General features: G+C 47.4%; 1 protein-coding gene across 6 annotated transcripts in view; it reads right to left on the minus strand.

Moving 5' to 3' along the window:
• FBLN5 (fibulin 5) overlaps nucleotides 1-24,233 on the minus strand; it is an 82,162-nt gene that overhangs the window by 15,605 nt on the left and 42,324 nt on the right. For all 6 annotated transcript variants that reach the window (XM_040478040.1, XM_040478041.1, XM_040478042.1 and 3 more), the window contains 3 exons: nucleotides 8,962-9,084; nucleotides 5,759-5,875; nucleotides 2,384-2,503 (listed from right to left, as the gene is read on the minus strand). In XM_040478040.1, the coding sequence (XP_040333974.1) occupies nucleotides 2,384-2,503; nucleotides 5,759-5,875; nucleotides 8,962-9,084 (360 nt within the window). The remainder of the gene's footprint in view (nucleotides 1-2,383; nucleotides 2,504-5,758; nucleotides 5,876-8,961; nucleotides 9,085-24,233) is intronic.

Genomic DNA, 24,233 nt, shown 5'->3' on the forward strand with positions numbered 1-24,233 from the left:
AGGAAGGAAGGAAGGAAGGAAGGAAGGAAGGAAGGAAAGAAAGAAGAAAGAAAGAAAGAAAGAAAGAAAGAAAGAAAGAAAGAAAGAAAGAAAGAAAGAAGAAAGAAAGAGGTAAGTACGAAGGGACAGAAAACAAACTCCCTGTGTCCCACTGTTATCCCGAGCCAACCTTAAAGCCTGAGGTGGCCAGGAGTCACTCTAAGTCTTAGGAAAGTGGGCACTTCATGGTGAGTGTGGAGGAGAAGACGGCCATTTAGGGTAAAATGAGTCAACTGAAAATCCCTGCCAAACCACCGAGGATGTAAACTCTCTGAAAAGCCAGAAGTCTCTTACGCTGACAGAGAAAATAAATTAATATGGAACGATGCTTAGGTACACTAGTTTTTTTTTTTTTAAGTTTATGTATTTATATTGAGAGAGAGAGAAAGAGAAAGAGAACCAGTGGGAGAGGGGCAGAGAGCAAGGAGGACAGAGGATCTGAAGCAGGCTCTGTGCTGACAGCAGAGAGCCTGGTGTGGGGCTCGAACTCACAAACCATGAGATCACGACCTGAGCTGAAGTCGGATGCTGAAATGGACTGAGCCACCCAGGTGCCTCGACACCAGCTTTTTTAATCTTTAGGACCACATGAGTGACGTGGCCAAGGAAAGCACTAAACAGCAGAGCTAGAATTTGTTTTTTTTTTTTTTTAATTTTTTTTTTCAACGTTTTTTATTATTTATTTTTGGGACAGAGAGAGACAGAGCACGAACGGGGGAGGGGCAGAGAGAGAGGGAAACACAGAATCGGAAACAGGCTCCAGGCTCTGAGCCATCAGCCCAGAGTCCGACGCGGGGCTCGAACTCACAGACCGCGAGATCGCGACCTGGCTGAAGTCGGACGCTTAACCGACTGCGCCACCCAGGCGCCCCTCAGCAGAGCTAGAATTTGAACCCAGGTCCATCTGGCTGTAGTCGCTCTACCATACCCCCTCCAGAGATGGTCAGTATACACCTGTGGATGTGCAGGGACTTTTGGAGAAACAACTAATCCCATCTCATGATGCTAAACTTTCTCCCTCTTAGTCCCTTGGCCCAGATTCCCCCAAGGAGTGCCATAGGAGGAACCGAAATCTAGGAAGAAAGTGGCTTTTCATGCCTGAAGGTATTTTATTAGTTTCCGGGACTGACATTTAATCCGTCTGAGGCTCTCTGTAACTGCCTCCTCACGGCTCTGGCTTTCCGGGCCCCAGGGAGAGGTTGCTCGTTTGTTCAGAGTACTCTGTCCCTAGAACACCCCGGACCTCAGTGAGGCTACCACACAAGTCCCATTCATGACCTGGGTCAGTTCCTGTCACAATGAAACCCGGGATTAGGAAACTTTCCATTCAGTGGGACAAAAAGATGTTCACGCCCTAGGGTATGGTTCGCTTATTTTGAAGAATACGGCGAAGCAGCGTTAATTTGAGCCGTGCTAATTCACAGCGGCTCATGATGCCAAAAGTCGATGCAATGGAGTTTACTTTAATCCAGTATTTACCAAAAAACAAGGAAAGAAGAAAAAGAAAAAAGAACGAAAGAAAGAATGAGCACATACGTGGCTCTGTGCCGGATGCTACATGGATTTATAGGAGTAAAATGTCATCCCTGTTCTCACGGAGTTTGCAAGAGTTTACAACTTTCTTGTCACAAGGTTTTAGGAAGAAAATTGTAATGGAGTCCGCAAGAAAGCCCTGGCAGAGAATCGTAGCTTCTGGGTCTTGGAAGGAATTTGTAAAAGGTCAGCGAAGTCACCATATATGTTCTCACAAATTGTTAAGAATTAATTCATTCAACATTCAATCATTCATTCATTGATTTGAGGACTCTTGATCGTACGTGTGCTATGTGCCAGGCCTGGAGCTAGGAACTGATTCGTTATTTGTAGAGATTTTAGAAGTTCGCAAAGCATTTTCACTTACGTATATGATCTCATTCACTCAGTGCCCCTGCCAACCCTACCCTGGGAGATATGCTATTATTCCAAGTCACTTCACTCTACAAGTACGATGTATGCGATCCCCAGGACTTGTCAGTGCTGGGTAGGGATAGATACTTCAAACCAACACACAACATTGGGTCAGTCTTTTCCCTCTTCAACCCCATGTCAGACCCTAAAAGGCAGCTCCGTCAGATTTTGCATTAGGGGTCAAATGACAAGGGAGGGGACTCTACTCCACCTTTCAGGAAGTGACTCATCTCTGCTTTGTGTGGTTGTGACCCCACCGCACTAAGAAATGTCCCCAAACTGGATATGTGTCTGTGAAATGAGAGGAAACACCTGTAAAGGAAGCCCTTGTCCTCTGACCCCCCCACCCCTGGACCCCTAATACAGATGGAAGTCTCCAAATGCCAAAGCCCATTACCACTGCAATGAACACCGTCATCCTCAAGTTCATATCCTGGGTCACAGCGGCAGATGAAAGAGCCATAGGTGTTGACACAAGTTTGCACGCATGGGTTCTCAGTTGCACATTCGTTCACATCTACGGGAAAAGAAAAGCACGTCACTGAGCATTCCCACAACAGAACATCCCCAACGACCAGGCAGAAAATGCACCGGCAACAAAATCTACCGGCGCTGGGAGACCAGATTCACAGGGGCCAAGTATCTCCACCCAAGATCTCTCACATTCAGAGCTCAGACCCCAGAGCTTTCACCGAAGGACCAGGGTCTCCATCCACATGCCCCTCCTTGCTCACAAGTTGGGAAGGGCAGAAACCACTTGTACATACACCATACCCATGCATATGCATGTACACACACCCCCCTCCTAGTCAGTCTACTCCCCAAGGCTCACCCACGGGAATTTCCAGGCAATATCTGCTTTGCCCTCTCGTCTCCCGCATTATATCACCGATTCCCTCTTCTCTCACTACTGACTCTAAACTTTTCAGTAAACAGGTAAATAACCATGACAACTCTAATAATAACTCTGTGATTGCTACGGACCTTATTATGTCCCTCCCCCAAATTCATAGTTTGAATCCCTAACCCCCAATGTGACTATATTTGGAGATGGGGCATTTGGGAGGTAATAAGTTACCTAGAGGCGGGGTCCTCAGATCTCACACTTACTGAATCCCTACAACAACCCAGCTTTGGGGCCACTGCCCCATGTTACAGGTTCAGGGGGTTAAGGAAGGGACCACAAAGGAGCACGAGGAAACTTTTACATAATAGAATATTTCATCACCTTGAGCGTGGCGATGGCTGCATGGGGGGATACATACATCAAAGGTAATGGAATAACGAACCTTTAAGAGCACATGTTATTGTACACCAATTATACACCAACAATTTTAAGGTTGTTTTAAGGTTAGGAGATGCGCCCAAGTTCCCAAGCTAACAGGAGCACAGCTGGAGCCGGAACTTGAGTCTGAGGGCTTTCCATGATATCAACAAACTATTCTGCACAACTCATCGGGGTGAGGGGAGGGGCAGGAAGGAGCCCTTTTCTGCACTGGCACTGGCTGACTTAAGCACACCCTCTCCCAAGCCCGACATGCCAATGACCAAAGTTCCAGCTGAGAGCATTTCTATCCCCTTCAAAGTCCAGGTAAACCTCTCAAGGCTCTGAATAGAGATTTGAGTGTTTTCAGAGTGAAAAGCCTTCATCGGCAACAGCTTGAAAAGCTTTTCTTAACGGGGAGGGCTAATCCCATGCCCACACAGCGCCTGCTTCCTGGTATCCTCAGAGCTTTCAGAGGGGGAGAAACAGGGCTCTGCAGGGAGGGTCCACAGGTACCATTCTCCCCAACAGAGCTTGGAGGCTCTGTGCCCTGGCAGCCTGGAAACACCATGGCGGTGAGTCTTTGAGTCAAGTCCAGGCAGGACGGCACCGCCGAGTATTAGGGCCGGTGTCCTTGGCTCCCGGCCACTCGCTGACCACGCCAATACGAGTGAGCTCGGGTCTTGTCCTCCTGCAGCTCTCAGCTGCCTCTGCAGAGCAACAGGGCCCACAGGACGCTGCCCCCGGGGCCCCGGCTGCACTTGCCTGCCAGCCCCCAGGATCCACACATGCACAAGTGCCCCTGTGAATCATGTGGAGCAGGCCACACCCCACCCACTCTGACTTGCTGGACGGGAAGGCTGAAGCCTCGGTTCTCTCAACTCTGCCACCACCTGGCTGCGTGACTTCGGCCAAGTGGCTTCACGTTTTTGAGCTTCGACTTCCTCATCTGCAAGGCATGGCCACACACACCTGCCGTACCTGTCCCCTAAGGCTATTGCTGGGGTTTCAGTGAGGTTAACAGAGGCGTCACTGCTTTGAAGAGCGCACAGCAGCCTTCCTTGCGTGAGGCATCAGGACAAGAGCTCAATGGCGTAGGTAACATCCTGTACACCCGTGGCCCCTGCTGATGCAATATCCCGGTGGCTGGGTGCCCGTGTCCAGGCTTTACCACACCAAGGCACCTGGCACGTGCCAGGTGTATTATCTGCTCCTTGTCACAGGCCTGTCCCTGAGAGGCCCTTTTGGCTCTGCTGAGCACGGCTGTTCCTTACGAGATGCTGATGCACCTTGCCAGCCTCTGGGGGAAACCTGGGCGGGCGCTACCACCCCCCGGTCTGGGCACGGAGAAGCCCGCGGCTGCCTTATGTCACTCGTCGCAGCGGCAAGGGAGCCAGGCGGCCTGCTCCCTGCTCCGGTGGGAGAGAAGGGCCCCTGCTCTGTCGGGAGAAAATTACCTCCCCTGGCAAGAGGAACATAGCCGAGACTTCTTGGAACAATTAGCAGAACCAGTTCTGGAGAGAAAGACTTACAAAGAATCCAGGATCAGACCCTTTAAGCGCTGAGGCCTTCCTGTTTACTCAATGATTTAGATATGATTAAATGAATGGAAACATGATATCCCCCGACTAGCTGGCCAGGAGCCTGCCCGCCAGACCTCAGATGGTGTGACAAGGACATGGGCCCTGCAAAACCTGGTGGCGGGCTCCAAACAAAGACCTCATTCTGAGGCCCCGGCACCGCCTCCACCCTGGATGGAGGGGCAGCTGCCAGGGACCGGAGGCCTGGGTGGGGGCCGGGGCGGGGCCGGGGGCCGGGCAGGACTTGCGCTAATTCCTTGGGCCTTGGGCCCCCAGTCACTTCCTGAGCAGAAGAAACTGCAGTAGGCATGCAGCTTGTTTTTCTTATCAGTATTTGAAGGGATCCTATAAAACCCAGAAAATGCCTTTGTTTCATTCCGGTTTTGTGCGAAACACTGCGTCGGAGGAGGAAATCATCATCCCCCCTGGACTCTCTGCTAAGGAGCAGGCCCTCCCAGCGTAGGCTGTAGGCAACATTGGAGGGAGAGGCATGAAAATTGCCTGTGAAAGTCCTGCACAGAGTATGCGTCTATATGGGAATGCATCGGAGGTCAGATGCCCTTTCTGACCACCCCTCTTGCGCATCAGGAACTGAACTCAGGCCACCGGACGTGCGTGAAAATTTCTGATTAGCCTGGAAAGCTGGCAGGCCAACTTCTGGGAAGTAGACGCACAGAGAGAAGCAAATCCATGCAAGCACAAGCCCCAACTGATGGATGACCGTGGTTCTCATCTCAGCCACACTCAGAGCACTTTTTGAGATATTTCCCATAACCTCCGTTCGGATCTCAGGTTTCTGTAAGCACCCAGGAGGGGCACACGGTGACACCAAGTAGGAATATGCACCAACCACGTAAACTGTCAGATTCCGAAGAAGAGAGCGTCTCGTGCTTTGCATCGTGTGCAAGTTGTCATCTGCATCACGTACCTTGGCAAGACCTTCCATCCTCATTGAGGGTAAAACCGGGGTTGCAGGTGCAGGAATAGGACCCAGGAACGTTCGCACACAGTTGCTGGCAGTAGCCATAGCGACATTCATCAATGTCTGGAAGGAGAAACGCTAGCAAGGTGAGACATCTCTCCTCAATCACCAGTGCCACACCCGGCATCACCATTGGCATCATTATGGCCCATCTCTCCTGGAGCAGGACCGCCAAGGGAAGGGAAGGGGGAGTAAAGAGAAGACAGTACCGACCGACTGAGTGTTGGGGGTGGTGATGCCCTCTGGGGCTAAGGCTCAATCTACCTTTCTAACCTTTCCTGCCCCATCTCAGTCCCATGAACACCTGAACCTGAAAAGCTATAGAAGAAATATCTGCTTAGGCTGGGATGTGGGGCAAGGCAAGCTCTGAGCTCTTTATCCAACTCCAACATTCAATGCTAAAATGTATCCAATGTGGAGAATCAAATCTAGGATTCTATAGGAACCTCCCACTGCCCTGGGAAGAGACAAGTTGGCTTCAAGTGTAAGAGGAATCCATAGCCTCGCTCCCATAGGCTGTTTGCCAGCTCTATTAACAATAAATCTGTCTCGGTGTGCCTGGGTGGCTCAGTCAGTTAAGCGTCTGACCCTTGATAGCGGCTCAGGTCACGATCTCATGGTTCGTGAGTTCAAGCCCCACATCGGGCTCCGAGCCGACCGCATGGAGCCTAGTTGGGATTCTCTCTCTCTGCCCCTCCCCTACTCACGTTCTCGCCCACCCTGCCAAGTAAATAAATAAACTTAAAAAAAAAAAAACAAAACAAAACGCAATGACTCTGTCTCCCTCTCAGGAACAAGAGTGAGTGTAGGCCAGGAAAGGCAGGGCAGCAGGGCCGTCTAGAGACCTATGAATCCAGTAACACGAGGATGCCAGAGTTCGCCTTGGATCTCCTCCTTGCACCAGAGCAGACATAAAACTCTGGATAAACACGCCCCTTCCGAGCCATGGCTGGCCTTTCCTGAGCAAGCGGCTCTGTGGGTGAATGGATCCTTTTAGCAGAGCTGGGCAGTATGCCCTCCCTGCTGACATGTACCAGTCAATGGGGAGCCTGATGTCATTGGGAAAGCACTTCCCAATACTCCAAGTTAATGGGCTGATGGGCAAGAGAATTCCCTCCTGCGAGACGGGACGCCTTGAAAGAAGCCTCTAGGTGGAGACCAAGTCCCCACCTATACAATACCTGCTGGGACCAGCTGATCTGACTGCAGCCATAACTGGTCCTTACTTACCCCCACCTCCCCCAAATGTTCTCTCCTGGGACCCCAGTTCCTTTGGAACCATTGTCCATCCAGGGCTCTGGAGACCAGCCCAGAATCTGTCTCCGTACCTGGTTTCTACCACCTACTGCCAGAAAGGACCCCATCTCCATCTTACCTATTGTTCAGTTGTTCAGCCCGCCTCAGAGCCTGTGCCCTGCCCTTGTGACTGAGTCATCTCTGAGTCGCAGCTACTTCTAACCTGGCCCACCCCACTGCCCATGGAGAGCGCTGCAGATCCTGCTTGGAAAGCACACTGACTTGTGCAGTTGCTGGGCCCAACTTTCCCAGGGTGCACTGGGGCACACCGCCAAGGCCAGGGAGGCAGTGGTGGGGGTTAGGGAGTGGGGAGGGCATCCTCTGCCCAGGTGTACCTTGGAGGAAAGGCAGCCCCCAGCCCCTCATTTTTCTGCAAAAGCAATGTCTCCAAAGGTGCACAGAATGGGTGGTAGATGACTGTGGAACTTGGGTTTGGAAAGAGAAAAGAATTTGGCCAGGAGGAGGCATGAGGTCAACCACAATTAGGAAAGGCCTTCGCTTCAGATGTGAAGTGTGAGCAGGCTGCACATGTGGCACCACGTTAGGCCCCCAGGAGCATGTCTCCCTAAGCTTCAGGCCCTGGTGGAAGAGAACAGCTCTCCCAAGGAGATAAATGTCCCAGTTACCTGGCCCCAAGGGCTCTAGGACGGGGCTTGTGTTCCCATCACCTGGGCCTCTCCAGCGCCCCCTTGTGATGGAAAAAACTGGCCTGAGAGGAGCCAGGTTTTAGACCCAACTCGCCTTGTTCAAAACGTTCCCCCTCTTTGAGTCTCAGTTTCCAACTCTATAAAAGTTGGATGACATAATATCTAACATCCCTTCCAGCTCTGAGAGTCGACATATTAAGTTCCTGTACAAATAACTCACTCACACTGATCTGCTTATGTTCAAATCAGTGGCATCAAATTTTCCAGAATAGCTGAGGTTGGTTAAAACACACAGCGACCCTCATATTCACAAATGCCATGTGCTGCCAGCGTTTTGGTGCATGGCTGGAAAAGAGGACAAGCCAAGTCCAGTCTGGCTTATCGGCCCCAAAGATGCTGCAGACAGAGCTCTAGAGCAGACCAACACTCAAGTCTCAATCAAGAGCGTCTTGGAAAAAAGAACCCTCTTCTTTTTGTTGTTTCCGTGATGTTGTTTGGATTTGCTTCTCAGCTCCTCCAGGACTGACTTTTGGGCAACAGAACAGTGTCTTAGAGAACTTAAACTGGTAGGGCTCTTCCAAGAAAACACAGCATAGAAATCACACCCTAGAAATAGAAATTGAAGTGACAGCTAGAGATTGCTATGAATTCATTCACTTGGCTAAACCAAAAAACCAGAGCGGAAGAAAAGAAAATCACCCTCCAGTAAAAATAAACAGAGAGATCATAGAGCAGATGCCAATGGCAAGGGACAAAATTCTCAATTGGTGACGACTGAGTCCTTAAGAGTAGAAAGACCACAACTCGTGGGGTGGGTCTTGGGAGGGGGTGTTAGAATCTACCGAGCCACACTTGAGACCTGGAACATTTCTGTGACTAAGAAGTGTTCCCTTCCCTTAGCAGGATTTCTAACTAAAATAGAATAACCCTCACTTCCACAAACTTCCTGAAGGCAGGAGGCAGGTCTAGGTAAAATGAATACGAGCCCTTAAACATTACAGTCAAAAACTCTGATAATGGCATTTGACCATGATGATCACAACTGGTTTGAACGGGCAGTGCTACACGCGAGCTGAATAGCCTTCTACCTCTCCCGCCCCAAGAAAATCCCACTGTCCGTGGACCACCCAGTTAGGCCCCCATTTCACAGTACCCCTGGCAACCATTCACTTCCAAGAGTCTCTGTGAGCCCCAGAGAGCCGTTACCTAAGCACTGGCCTTCCAGAAGCCAATAGCCATCCGTACAGGAGCAGGTATACCCTCCTTCGGTGTTGATGCAAATCTGGGTAGGATTGCACTGGTGAGAATCCGTTGCACACTCGTCCACATCTGTAACACAGACATATTCCAAAGAATGTCACCTACGTTTATCCAGAGCTCTGGAGCCACCAGAGTTGCCAGCTGCTTGCTTGTCCTTCTGGGGAGAAGGTGATAATGTCCATGAGTTACATTCAAGGAAAGGATGCACCTCCCTGATGGATACCATTAGGAGACACTGACCCTTTTGGAGGGAGTAGACCTAGTCTTCTCCCCAGAAATCCACGAAAGAAAATAGCCAAGAAGAGACCACACATCCTTGGGGACTCTTCTGACATCCTGTCCCATCACTTTCTGAAAGCAGGTCACCTTGATAATAACCATTACTTACTTGATTTGGAAACACATTTTGTCTGGGGCACCTGGGTGGCTCATTCGGTTGAGCATCCAACTTTGGCTCAGGTCGTGATCTCGCCGTTTGTGACTTCAAGCCCCACATCAGGCTTGCTGCTGTCAGCCTGTCCGTGCAGAGCCCACTTCCGATCCTCCGTCCCCCTCTCCCCACCCCTCCCCACTTGCACTCTCTCAAAAATAAATAAAACACTTAAAAAATCAATAAAAAGGGGTGCCTGGGTGGCTCAGTCGGTTGAGCAGCTGACTTCAGCTCAGGGCATGAACCCAGGGTATGTGAGTTTGAGCCCCACGCTGGGCTCTGTGCTGACAGCTCAGAGCCTGGAGCCTGCTTCCGATTCTGTGTCTCCCTCTCTCTCTGCTCCTCCCCCGCTTATACTCTGTCTCTCTATCTCTCTGAAAAATAAATAAACACTAAAAAAAAATTTTTTTTAAATCAATAAAGAAAAAAGAAACACATTTTGTCTTAGGCTTATTCATGCATGTGTTAAACAGGGGCCTGTTGTGTACCTGCGTGAGAAACACCTCTGAGAACAGAAGAAAAACCAACATCTCCTGCCAAAAGAAGCTAGTAGTGGAACCACTTGATTGTATCTATCCACAAAAATCCTTCGGCCTGGGGCCCCCGCACCTTCACGAAGCTTCACGGAGGCTTCCGGCCTTCCCTCCGCTCCAGAGCTCCTGGGACTGGACTGATCTCTTGCTGCCTTCGGCTCAGCACTGGAGTTCCCTGCGTGGCTACATGCCCATGGCTGTCCGTCTGGCAGTGGGCAGTCAGCCCCTTCTCCTTAATCAAGAGCTTCAGAGCCCAGAGAGCAAACTACATCCACGGTCACATCCCTCAAGACCTCCGACGTACACACTCAGCACTCAAAACTGTCGTAACTGCAACAAATCCTCCTGCCCTTTGTCCCCGCGCTGCACTTTGGGGGGGAGCGCTCCCAATGCCACACTCTCACTTGGATCTGGAGAAGGACACTTTCCCTAAACATTCATCTGTGCATTCCCGGCACAGGATCCACCGAGTGCCCTGGATCCGCCTGGCCCAGCACCAACCCCTCTCCTCGGTCAACCTCCCCTCCCTGTCTGTACCTTCGCAGGGCACCTTCCGTTGGCTTCTCTTATTACTGCACTTGGGGTTTGCTCATCCGCATCTTCCCCTGCCTCCTCCAAAGGGACCACGCGCGGTTGGAAATAATATTAAAAGGTACTCACCGAGCACGTGCGGTGTGCGTATGTGGTATACATAGGTTACGTATGTCGTGTGCACATGTAGTCGGCGTGGGTCATGCGTGTACGTCATGTGCATACGTAGAAGGCAAATGTAGTCTGTATATGTCGTGTGAGTGTGTATTGTATTATGTGCAGATATGACACCTCACATACACTACCGTATTTATTCTCACCATCGCCCTATGAGGGGGCCTCATGACGCCCATCTCACAGATGGGAAAACTGCACTGATAGAGAAGATAAGTACCAAGCCAAGAGCTGAGCCCAGCTCCCTTCCCACCTGACTCCAAATCCCTCTATGCAGCTATGGCAGCGGTCACACTACCCAGGCCCAGGCAGGTTCAGAAGGGAGCTGGCAGACTCGGAAGAGGAAAAAGGGCTGGGGAGAGGATAACCGGCTGCCTCTTGACATTGCAGACTGCAGACTGTGGGGGGCGCCTAGGGCCCCAAAGTGTGAATTCCTTGAGGACAGGGTTTTGTGTAGGACAGAGCTTTGCCGGCTACAAGCGCGGAAAGTGGGCACGACTGACTCAGTGAAACCTTCAGCCAGGTAAGCAACAGTTTCTCGGGGTCAAGCGACACCACCGTAATCCACCACCCACCTGCGACAAGTCAACCCCAATGACCCCAATCGATCCCCACCCTGCCCCAGCCCGCCAGGTGTCTGGGCATCACGTGGATTCAGGCTTCAGGCCGCTGAACGCCACGGCCTCCAAGAACCTGGTTCCAAGGTGGTGGCCGCCTCCACTCCACCCCAACACGTTGACGATGTGCAGCCTCCGTGGCAAAAACCCAGCTGTTCTTGGCTGCAGGAGCTCATGCCTCTGCCCTTGGCCTCCCTTCCACCCCCAGCTCTGCCCACCCAGCAAAGCCTCCCAGGGAAACCAGCGAATAATGCTTGGCGAGCAGCCACCCCTGCTCAAATCCGCATCGAAGACTATGATAATAAATAATGCCGCTATCGGCCAGTGCATATTTACATTTTTCTGGCGAGGAGTGATGGATGGCAATTGTACGCTGGGAACAACATCGCCTTAGGAATTCTGCGCTCTTTTTCCTGCCTTGAGGGGATTAAAGGGTGAGCGAGACCCAAGGGGAGAAGAGCCATTAGACTTGGTGGTAGCAAGTTCCCAAGACTCTGTGTTTGTGCGGCTCGAGACGCACACAATGGGCCGGCAGACTCCCCGCAGAGAGAAGCCGAACACTCGCCAGGGGACCAGACGGCTCAGAAGGGCACGCGGCACCTGAATGCGCACAGGCGCGCGCATGCGCAGGCACGCACACGGGCATCCGCAGCTATGTTGGCCTGAAACTACCTCTTTAAAGTTCATTGTCTTAACAAAAAAAAAAAAAAAAAAAAAGAAAGAAAGAAAAAAGAAAAAAAAAGCAACTCCACCACTTTTACTGGGTTAAAGAATTAACTTCGTGATGCTCCACTTCTGTTGATGTACATTCGAAAAACTGTATTTTCAACTTTCACTCGCTCACTGAGTGGATTGTCAATACATACGTATTTTCGAGAACCCTATAAATCCCTGGAGCTCTTGGAGGGTGTGTCTTGTCTTTATACGCTCAGAACATACCTGGTGTAATGCCGTGTCCATAGTAAATGTTCAGTAATTATCTGGTGAATGAATGAACACACGAATAATGAACATCAATGCCTTTAAGCCCCGACAAGTTTCCCCAGCCAGCGGCCGATGAGACAGACCATTTCGGTGTGTGGACTTTAAAGGCAATCAGCGATCAACCCCACCGAAAACCCCCATCGGTTTACACACCTGGTGGAGCAGAAACTAGAATGTTCTCGCTATGAGGTTCCACCCGAGGCTGAAAGACTCATCACACATTCCAGCTCACAGCTGAATTGCTTACATTAAATACATTTGACTTAAATAACAGAAGGAAAAATACGTTGAACCACTCCAAGGACATTCTTTGGCAAAGCTTCCTTTTCTGCATCAGTGGAAAAGTACAAGTTACAGCAACCTGAGTAAAGTGTCATTATCCGCGGATGCAAATCATGCCTGCTATTTCCTTTCCTGTGTGATATTCAGGAAGAGACTCCTAAGAAAGAACGCCGGGTCCATTCAGCAATCTATTCACTCATTCACTCATTCATTCTTTTCTTCTGCTGTGGCTGTGTGTGTGTGTGTGTGTGTGTGTGTGTCCTCCCAAACCTCCAGGCTATTTGGGAGAGCTGGCCTTGAGTAGAGCCCTTTGGCCCCGTCGTTCCCGGAAGGAGACTCTGCTTAGAGGCCTCTGTGCACTCTCTGCCTCACTCCTGGGAGCTGTGGCCCGGTCCACAGCTCCCTGGGAGCTGCCTGGGCACCAGGAGGATTCCACCAGATCAACCGTGACTCGTCCCTCCCCAGGCAGGGCAACGTCCACCACTGTCCAGGCAGCCCGAGCCCCAGCCATTGGAGGAGAGAGCTCGCTCACCTCTCCAGAACCTGGCAGCAGTTTGAAGCCCAGAACTGTACCTGCCCGGGAAGCAACTGCCCTCTGCAGCGAGTGGCACAGCTCTGCTGACCCGTGCAGCTTTGTCCGAGCCGTCGCCTCTTCCTTCCGACATCCCCGGAGTGGCCTTCAATGAAAACATCCTCAATCTGAAACAACTGCTCACTTGGGAAAGTCATCAAAGTCAGTCACCCCCTTGACCCCCTCTCAGGAGGCTACAGGCTGGACTGGGCTCCCGGGCCTTAGGACAGAGGCCCGCATATTAGGGACACTCACTGAGGACTTCATATGGCCAACTATGTCCCACGTCCCCAGACAGACAGACAGCTTCACGTGGACAGGTGTGCTGAGACAGTGTGAATAAAGGATGTCTGCCAAGTAGAGTCGAGGAAGCGGATGGAGGAACTGACCTCAAGACATCAGAAGACCACTGGCAGACGACCCAAATGACAAAAAGAATGCACTCCTTCAGGCTGACTCAAGAAACACCAGGAGGAGGAGCCACAACTCTTAGTGTTAACTCACAGGTTATTATATAAAGAGATCTAAAGGCACGCATAACAGGCTAAACGTACTGCCATAAATTGTGTAATAAATCGGTTTGTGTACAAATACTATGCATATGGGAGCATCTGGGTGGTTCGGTCAGTTAAGCATCCGACTTCAGCTCAGGCCATGAGCTCACAGTTCGTGGGTTCGAGCCCCGCGTCGGGCTCTGTGCTGACGGCTCAGAGCCTGGAGCCTGCTTGGGATTCTGTGTCTCCCTGCCCCACCCCAACTCTTTCTCAAAAGTAAATAAACATTAAAAACATTAAATAATATGCCTATGCATGCCAGCTATTTATTGTTGTATAGTTATTACATTTCCACATTTATTCCTAAAAGTTAAAGGGAAAATACTTAAACTGTGTTCATAGTACATGTTCTAATTGAAATTAAAGGTCTTTTAAAAAACTGGAAGACAAAACAAAACAAAACCCAACGATTCATCCATGCCCACGGGGAGAACATTTCCTAAGCCATTCTGCCTGCACTAAAGCCAAAGAGGAAAAAAGACCGAAGGGCCGAGACTTCCCCAGAAAGGGCTAATGGGTAAAAAAATAACTTCGGGGGGAGGCAGAGCTGGATGTAAATCCAGGCTCCTGCACTTGATAACTAAGTATTACTGATCAAGTTCATTAGTCTCTCACATCCTCAGGTGTTCTGCTAAATACAGTATTTGTGCACAGGTCCTATCACCACTGGCTGGCACATAGCAGGTGCCCAGGAAATTCTAGTTTCCTAAGTGAGGCGCTATTTCTAACAACTGTGAAAGATAGCGGGGAAGCATGGCTCCTGCCTCCACAGGCTTTGTTCTGGGATCCACCAAAGACACCAAGATGACAGCACTAGGGCTCAGTAAGACATGATTAGTCCAATGGTTCAACCATAGCCAGAGCCGGGGACATCTCCCTGGTAGACAGGGAGGCGATTGGGACAAGAGTGAAAAAAGGTAGGGTACACTCCTTCATGGGGTCTCAGCTTCCACCTCTGCACTTTGGCATCTGTGGGTCCATCTATGACTCCATAATCGCAGACGTCCAGAAGCCTAGGGGTCTTTGTGTTTTGCTGAATTCCACAGCTAACTATGACCAATCTCTACACCATCTACGACTCTTCCTTCTTTCCATGTCTTCTGTTCTCCAATACTGTGGACAAGCAACGGGTCATCCTTGTGAACCTGTGTATACAACCACAGAGGAATGTCTCTGTTCTTGTGTGAGAACGGCCATCAGCCAAAAGGAAACATTCTCACTGGGTGACACTGGGAGAAATCGTCCAAAAGAGTTTGGAAGACTACACCTTTTCAAAGGCCTTTTTTGGAAACGGCAAAATCATTTCCTGGGTAGTAAATTTTTACCCAGTGAAACAACATGTTTTCCCAGCCCATTTTTGTTCCTTCCTTGCTCAAGCTAATGGGGCTTGATAAGAAAGAAAATAACAATGGCACATTCCTACGCCTCCGATTGAAGCCAGTTTCAGGCCTGCTGCTGGGCTGGGTCAGTGCCATTTTTCAGCAAGACAAGCCCAGCCAAGGCTGGAAGCTACACAGGACCTACTTCCCAAACACCTGCTTAATTAAAGACCTCAGCGTTTGAGAACTCGCTTGTTGAAATCCAAGGACATCTGCTCTCCATGTGTCTTATGGGTCCTGGGCAATAGTTAGGAACCAGATCTCTCTGTGTTTACAGCACTTTTCCCAATGCTTGATATGAAGCTTAGAATACAAAGCTTGCTCGTATGGTGCCTCTAATTAGGCAACAAATATGTGCTCCGTTTTTCTAAACGACAAAAAATCCTTTCCTCTTGGATGAAACCAGCTAGAAGGCAGGTTTCAACTTCTCTGTGGATTCTATTTTTCTACCCATAAAGTGAGAGCTGGGAGGAGAGTTCTGGAAGGCCCCTTCTAGCTCTGACCTTCTACAGAAAAAAAAAAAAAAAAAAAAAACAACTATGCAACTAATGGAGATCATATTGTTTGGTCTTGGGTAATTATTTTCATCAGAGTGCTTGGAAAACATCAGCTGACTTTAGCTGCTTTCAAAATGGGCAGTGAATTGGCCAAGCCCATTCACGTTTTGCCAACGTATGAATGGTCGCTGCAGTTGTGGGGGGCAGGGACCAAGGAAGGGATGACACATATCTTCCTTCTTGAGTGCCATGCATCAAACTGTCCTGACAGTAAGGAGCCAAGACTGCTTACTACCAGCCTAGACGTGGTATTTTTTTTTTAAAGGGCATGAGGCTTTAGTTATTACCATGACTGTAAACCAAACAAACATGGCGCTCAAACTAGATTTCCACAGACTAAAATTCGTGCCATTTGCCCATCAACAGAGAAGGACTTTCGAACCCGTACAATCCACAGTTCCCAAACCTAGCTACCCAAGAGAATCACCTGACTCGATCAGAATGCCTGGGGTTGAGGCTTGGAAAGCTGTTTAAAGTAAGCTATGTGATTCCAGTGCAAAACCACGTCTGGAACTTGCCACACCAGACCAATACTTCACATACTTTGATGTGCGTACAAGTCAGCGAGGACCCTGCTAACATGCAGGTTCCAGTTTGGCAGATTCTGCATTTCTAACATGCAACCAGGCAATGCCAATGCTGCTGCTGGCCCAGGGCGCTTCGTTCTGTACCCGTGCAACCTGCTCAGAGTTTAAGAGGCTGTTCAAGAGAGGCTAGGAGAGAATTTAAGTGTTCAAATACCAAGCCAACAATTCCTCACTGGATATTTCTCTAAGATCAACCCTGCGGGTTACTCTAGTATTGTGATTTTTAGAGTCTTATTAAACAAGTTCATAGCACAGTCTAAGCCAGGCAGGATGCCTTCCTGGTGTACAGAAACATCCATGATTCAATTCCACCCTGTAAGTGCTGGAGCGCCTACTGCTGCGATGCCTTGGGCGAAAGCACTGTGCGCCTTCCAAAGTTCTTCCCCGCTTCAGTTTGCCGGGGGTGCGTGATTTCCTAGGAGTAAACTCAATTTTCTGAATATTAACTAAGTTCTTAGAAATAGTGCCCCTAAAGCGATGACAAAAAGTGCAAAAGATGCCAGTTAGAACAAAGGACGGTGGGGGACCTGGGTGGTTCAGTCGGTTGAGCGCCCGACTTCGCTCAGGTCGTGATCTCACAGTTCATGAGTTTGAGCCCCGTGTGGGGCTCCGTGCTGACAGCTCGGAACCTGGAGCCTGCTTCAGATTCTGTGTCTCCCTCTCTCTCTGCCCCTCCCCCACTCATGCTCTGTCTCTCTCTTTCTCTTTCTCAAAAATAAATAAACATTACAAAAAAGGAGAGGAAGAGGGGCGCCTGGGTGGCGCAGTCGGTTAAGCGTCCGACTTCAGCCAGGTCACGATCTCGCGGTCCGTGAGTTCGAGCCCCGCATCGGGCTCTGGGCTGATGGCTCAGAGCCTGGAGCCTGTTTCCGATTCTGTGTCTCCCTCTCTCTCTGCCCCTCCCCCGTTCATGCTCTGTCTCTCTCTGTCCCAAAAATAAATAAACGTTGAAAAAAAAATTTTTTTTTAAAAATAAAAAAAAAATAAAAAAGGAGAGGAAGAAAGGACGGTGTCTTTCCTCCAATGCAGACCATCCCTTTTCCACTGTCTAGGAATCACAGTTCTTAAATCTTAAAATCTCCATTGTGTCCTCCCACAGTCTCCTCCTCCTTGTCCCCTCTGAGCCTACTCCTGCCCCACATCCTGACTTCCTTGTCACCCTCAGTGTCACAGTCCATGATCTCCTTGTCCCTGAACCTCTTCCAATGCTGTCTCAGTTAAGGGCATCACTGTTTTCTAGTATCCTGGGCTAGAAACCTCAAGCATCCCTACAATCTTTCCCTAACTCCCTATTCTCACACAATTCTCCTTCTGGAAATCTTTCAAATTCTCCTCTTTCTTTACGTCACCTCAAACACTTCAAGGCTTCACTGTCTTTTCTCTGAATGATTGAAATAACTTCATTACTAGTCTGCAGGCTTCCAGTCTCTCCCCCTCGACCTCAAGCTAAATGCAACCTCCAGAACCATCCAAGACACAAAAATGATCATGTGGCTATACTCCTCAAAATTTTATATCGCCTCCTGAGAAACGTCAGAGCTTTCTTTTGGCACCTCAGCAACATAGCACATGAAGCCTACTTTCATACTCAAACATGTGCTAAGAACATCTAGCTTTATAGCACTTCATATTGTATTACATAGTTAGCTGTGTATGGCCCAGCTCCCTCCACTAAACCACGAGCTTCTTGAAAGTCAGAACTGGGTCTTATTCACATCTGTATCTTAAGCTCCCAACACAGTGCCTAGCATGATGGAAAGTATGGAAATGAATTCTATTTGAGTGAAGGTACTTCGTTTACTTAGAGTTTTCTGAAAGCAAGAGGGGAAAGTCAGTTAGACCACAGGGCATCAGAGGAAACCGGTTCCACCATCCATTCTTCTGGTGACTTGTATCTCATTCCCACGGGCTGAAGGATATCTGGCATCCAGCTTCAACTCCGGCAGAGCCTTAGGCCTCAGCCTATAGTGCCTGGGGCTCTATTCCCATCCCAGTCTTTGCCCAGGGCTGATTTGAGAGCATTCTCCACCTCTAAAGGCTTTGACACACCATGCGCTTGGCCCAATGGAGTAAGTTACATTTCCTCTTTCCTCTTAGAGAGCTGGATGTCTGGTCAAGGACAAAGTTTATTTTTAACCATCACAAGAAGGAGGAACACCAGAGAAGGGAAAAGATACACGTTCATTCTGGCCTGAAAATGGGCACCAAGCTCTTATGGGACAACCAGGAAATCCTACCCATTTTTCAGGCTTGGGACAAAATCCTCAGCCTGGCTGCCTGTGAGAATACCCAGGTGTGCAAACTCACCCCAAGGAATGAGTCTGTCGTCAGCAACACACATTCCCTGCCAGGTCACGTTCAGAACACGATAACGAAATCTGCATGTGTTTTGTTCCCCACACCTGAGGTCAGGGACCCTGCTACAGCTTCTGACATTTGCTTTCTTATCTCTGAAATGGGGCCACTACCCCTGCCCCCTAGTGCTTGCAGGCTAATGGGGAAGACTGACGCTGAACAGAAACAGATGTGTGGAGGGCATTGCAGAAGGCTATGAGAACATATAACTGGGTATGAGAAGATATAACTGGGTATGAGAACATATAACTGGGAGTGCCCCAAATCTGGGAGGTGAGGGCAGGTCTTGACACTGGAAGATGATGCAGAGAAATGGTTCCTTCACACACATCTATTCCTGGAACCCCAGGACAAGGGAGGGAAGTAACAGATGGCTCCTTCAACATAACAAAGTACAAGCAATAGGCCAATAGGTGATTAAGAATATGGACATGTCATCCTGGGAGCAACCCACTATGTCTCCTCTCCTGCCCCCACCCCTCCACCTGGTTCCCCATCTCTAACAGACAAGCCCAGCACATCAGAGAATAACTGCTAAGGCTACAAGTCAAGAGGAAGTGAAACCTTAGGGCACAGGAAGAAGAAGAAGAGGTGACCATAGGGGAGAGTATGCTAGGGGTGCTGTCTCCTGGCTGAGGGGGGGGCCACATATCCTGAGAGTCTGGAAAGGAGGGCCCCACCCCAAAAAGCACAGATCTGAAGTAACCACACATGTTTCCCACCACCTTTTGGCCTTGGTAAGAGTTGAATTATATCACTTGAGACTAAAATAAATATTTGAACGAATTGAACACTTTTCAGGATTGCTTGTTTACTTAGCCAATGGAATAGGGGCTATCCTTTTACATCCACCCTTCTGTGGTCACTAGCAGATTCGGGATTGCTTTAGTGTGGAAGGCAATGAGATGAAGGAGCTACATGTGGGGCCAACCAACTAACTTACTTGCCAGACCACTTTAGCACCTCCCCACAAAGAGCACAGTGCCCAAGTCCAAGGGTCAATAAAATTCTAAACAGGATTCGTTTATGCCACATACATTCACCACGAGCCAGTACTGCTATAGGTACTAGGCATTCAAAGATAAATGACATGGGTCACATGTGTTTACAGTCTAGTAGGGAATAGTTACGGGAGCAGATAATTCCAATTCAGTATGGTCGGTTTCATAGCTAGAGCAATGAATGGGGTCCCGTCCAGGAGGAACAGGCTTCCTGGAACAGAAGATATTTGGGTGGATCTAGACAGATGATGTAGCAGAGGTTGCCACAATTGGATACTGTCCTCCGATATCCATTCTCCCAACTAAAGACTGTATTTTTCAGCTTCCCTTACAGTGAAATGTGACTATGTGACTAAACTCTGGCCAGTGAAACATAAATAAAAATATGTGTAACAACTTCTGAGTCACGCTTTAGAATAATGAGCGTGGGGTCCTTTTGTCACTTCTCTCCTCCCTCTGGGATGTAGGTGTGATGGTGAGGGCTAGAGCAGCCACATTGGATCCAGAAGTGAGAACCACATGTTGAGTTTGGCCAAGACACTCTACCATCCCTGAACCACCTGCCTCTGGACTATACCATGTGGGAAGATGTAAATTCTCTCTTATCTAGACTACTATGTTGAAGGTCTTTTTGTTATAGCAGCCTAGCTTGTACCCTAATACAAACGAATAGGAATTAGCCCAAAAAAGTAGGTGGGCTCTGTTATGGCCCCATCCCACTAAACCCAGGGATGGATGCACACTGGCCTGGAGTTCCCCTGTGACCCTCCCCCAATAAACCTAAAGGAACTACAAAAAGGGAAACAAACAAAGCCCAAAGCTAGTAGTATGAAGGAAATAATAAAGGTCATGGCCGGGGTGCCTGGGTGGCGCAGTCGGTTAAGCGTCCGACTTCAGCCAGGTCACGATCTCGCGGTCCGTGAGTTTGAGCCCCGCGTCAGGCCCTGGGCTGATGGCTCAGAGCCTGGAGCCTGTTTCCGATTCTGTGTCTCCCTCTCTCTCTGCCCCTCCCCCGTTCATGCTCTGTCTCTCTCTGTCCCAAAAATAAATAAACGTTGAAAAAAAAATTAAAAAAAAAAAGGTCATGGCAGAAAGAAACGGTACTAAAAAAAAGAAACTAAAAGTTGATTCTTTGAAAAGACAAACAAAAGTGAGAAACTTTAGATAGACTCACTAAGTAGAGAGAGAGGACTCAAGTAAATAAAATCAGAAATGAAAGAGGGGAAGTTACAACTGATACCAAAGAAATACAAAAGGTCATAAGAAACTACTATAAAAAAATGATACATCAACAAGTTGGACAACTAGAAGAAATGGATAAATTCCTAGAAACATGCAGTCTTCCAGGACTGAATCATGAAGAAATAGAAAATCTGGATAGACTGATACTAACAAGGAGTTTGAGTCAGTAATCCAAAACCTCCTGACAAACAAAGTCAGGATGACTTCACTGGTAAATTCTACCAAACATTCAAAGAAGATTTAATACCTATCCTTCTCAAACTCTTCCAAAAATTGAAGAGGAGGGAACACTTCCAAACTCATTTTATAAGGCCAGAATTACCCTGATACCAAACCCAGAAAAGAACACCACAGAAAAGATTACTACAGGCCAATAATCCTAATGAACATAGATGTAAAACTTCTCAACAAAATATTAACAAATTGAATTCAACAATACATTAAAAAGATCATACACCATGATCACATAGGGTTTATTCAAGGGATGCAAAGATGGTTCAACATTTGCAAATTAATCAGTGTGACACGCCGCATTAACAAAACGAAACACAAAAATCATATGGTAAATCACTAGACGCAGAAAAAGCATTTGACAAAATTCAACATTCATTATGATAAAAGCTCTCAACAGCGCAGGCATAGAGGGAATGCAACATAATAAACATAATAAAAGCCATTTTTGACAAACCCACGTATAATATCACACTCGATGGTGAAGAGCTGAATGCTTTTTTTCTGAGATCAGGAACAAGACAAAGATGCCCACTTTTGCTGCTTTTATTCAACATAGCATTAGAAGTCCTAGCCAAAGCAATTAGGCAAGAAAAGAAATAAAATGCATCCAAATGGAAAAATAAAAAGCAAAACTGTCACTATTTGTAGACAACATGACTTTATACATAGAAAACCCTAAAGACTTCACACATGAGAAAACTACTACAACTAATAAACAAATGCAGTAAGGCTTCAGAACACACTATCAATATACACAAATCTGTTGTATTTTAATACACTAACAACAAACTATCAGAGAAATTAAGAAAACAATCCCACTTACAATTTCATTCCAAAGAATAAAATAACTGGGAATAAATTTAACCAAGGAGATAAAAGACATGCACACTGAAAACTACATGACACTGATGGAAGAGATTGAAGAAGACACAAATAAATGAAAAGATATTCCATGCTCATTGATTTGAAGAATTAATATAGTTAAAATTTCCATATCCCCCAATGCAATCTATAGATTCAGAGTAATCCCTATCAATATCCTAATAGCATTTTTCACAGAAATAAAACAAACAATCTTAAAATGTGTGTGGAACCACAAAAGATCCTGAATAGACAATGCAATCTTGAGAAAGAAAAACGAAGCTGGAGGCATCACACTCCCTGATTTAAAACTACATTACAAAGTTATAGTAATCAAAATGACAAGGTACTGGTATAAAAAGAGACATACAGATCAGTGGAACACAACAGAAAACCCAGAAAAAAAACCCATATGTATATGGTCATTTAGTTTATGACAAAGGAGGAAAACAGGGAAAGGACAGTCTCTTCCATAAATGGCATTGGGAAAACTGGACAGTTACATGCAAAAAGAAAAAAGGAAAAGAAAGAAACTGGATCACTATGTGACACTATACACAAAAATTAACTCAAAAGAAATCAAAGGCTTGAATATAAGACCAGAAACCATAAACTCCTAAAAGAAAACATAGATGGTAAGCTTCTTGACATTGCTCTTGGTGATTTTTTTTTTCTTGGATCTTATTCTAAAGGCAATGACAACAAAAGCAAAAATTAAAAAATGAGTTATACAAACAAAAAAGCTTCTGCACTGGGGCGGCTGGGTGGCTCAGTCAGTTAAGCATCTGACTTCAGCTCAGGTCATGATCTCGCAGTTTGTGAGTTCAAGCCCCCTGTCAGGCTCTGTGCTGACAGCTCAGAGCCTGGAGCCTGCTTCAGATTCTGTGTCTCTCTTTCTCTCTGCTCCTCCCCTGTTTGCACTCTGTCTCTCTCTCTCTCTCTCTCTCTCTCTCTCTCTCTCTCTCAAAAACAAATAATAAACATAAAAAAAATTTTTAAAGACACTTCTGCACAACAAGGAAAACCATCAACAAAATTTTTTAAAAATTAAAAAAAAAAAAGCAATCTACTGAATGAGAGAAGATATTTGCAAATCATATATCCAATAAGGGGCTAATACCCAAAATATATAAAGAGTTCATACAGCTCAATAATAAAAAAAAGCAAATAAACAATCTGATTTTTTTTAAATGGGCAGAGGATCTGAATAGACATTTTTCCAAAGAAGATATACGGAAGATGAAAAGGTGCTCAACGTCACTAATCATCAGGGAAATGCAAATCAAAACCACAATGAGATATCACCTGTCAGAATGGTTATTATCAAAAAGACAAGAAATAACAAGTGTTGGTGAGGATGTGGGAAAAAAAAGAACCCTGGTGCATTGTGGGTGGGAGTGCAAACTGGTGCAGCCGCTGCGGAAGATAAGATGGAGTCTCCTCAAAAAATTAAAAATAGAGCTAATATAGGAACCTTGTCTACTTCTGGGTATTTATCCAAAGAAAATGAAAACGCTAATTCAAAAAGATATTTGCAACCCTCTGTTCATGGCATCACTATTTACAATAGCCAAGATAGGGAAACAATCCAAGTATCCATCAGTGGATGAATGGATAAGAAAGTTAAGGTACACATACACACACACACACACGCGCGCGTGCGCGCACGTACACAGGAATACTACTCAGCCATGAAAAAGAATGAAATCTTGCCATTTGTGACAACATGAACGGACTTTGAGGGTATTACACTAGGTAAAATAAGTCAGACAAAGAAAGGCAAACATGACTTCACTTACATGTGGAATCTAAAAAACAAAACAAGTGAACAAACAATACAAAACACATAGATACAAAGAACAGACTAGTGGATGCCAGAGGAGAGGGAGGCAGGAGGGTGGATGAAATGAGAGAAGCAGATCAAGAAGGACAAACTTCCAGTCATAAAATATAGAAGTCATGGGGACATAATGTAGGGCATGGTGACTATAGTCAATAATATTGCACTGCATACTTTGTAACTGTGACAGAGGGAAAGTAGACTACTTGTGGTGATCATGTCACAGGATACACAAATACAACATCATTGCGTTGTACACCTGAAACTAATATAATGTTATATGTCAATTACACCTCAATGAAAACTTTAAAAAAGTAAGCGAGGAACGGCGTGTGCAAAGGCACAGAGGCACAAGAGGCACAGCCCATTCAGGGAGCCAAGAGCAGTTAAAATGGGTGAGCGCAGAGAGTGCAGGGGGATGAGGGACAAGGGCCCATTTGTAAAAGGGTCACATGCCATGCTAAGGATGCTGCAGGAGGAGGAAGA

Source organism: Herpailurus yagouaroundi, unplaced genomic scaffold (genome assembly GCF_014898765.1).
Source record: "Herpailurus yagouaroundi ecotype Mexico unplaced genomic scaffold, PumYag 141, whole genome shotgun sequence".
Lineage (NCBI taxonomy): Eukaryota > Metazoa > Chordata > Mammalia > Carnivora > Felidae > Herpailurus > Herpailurus yagouaroundi.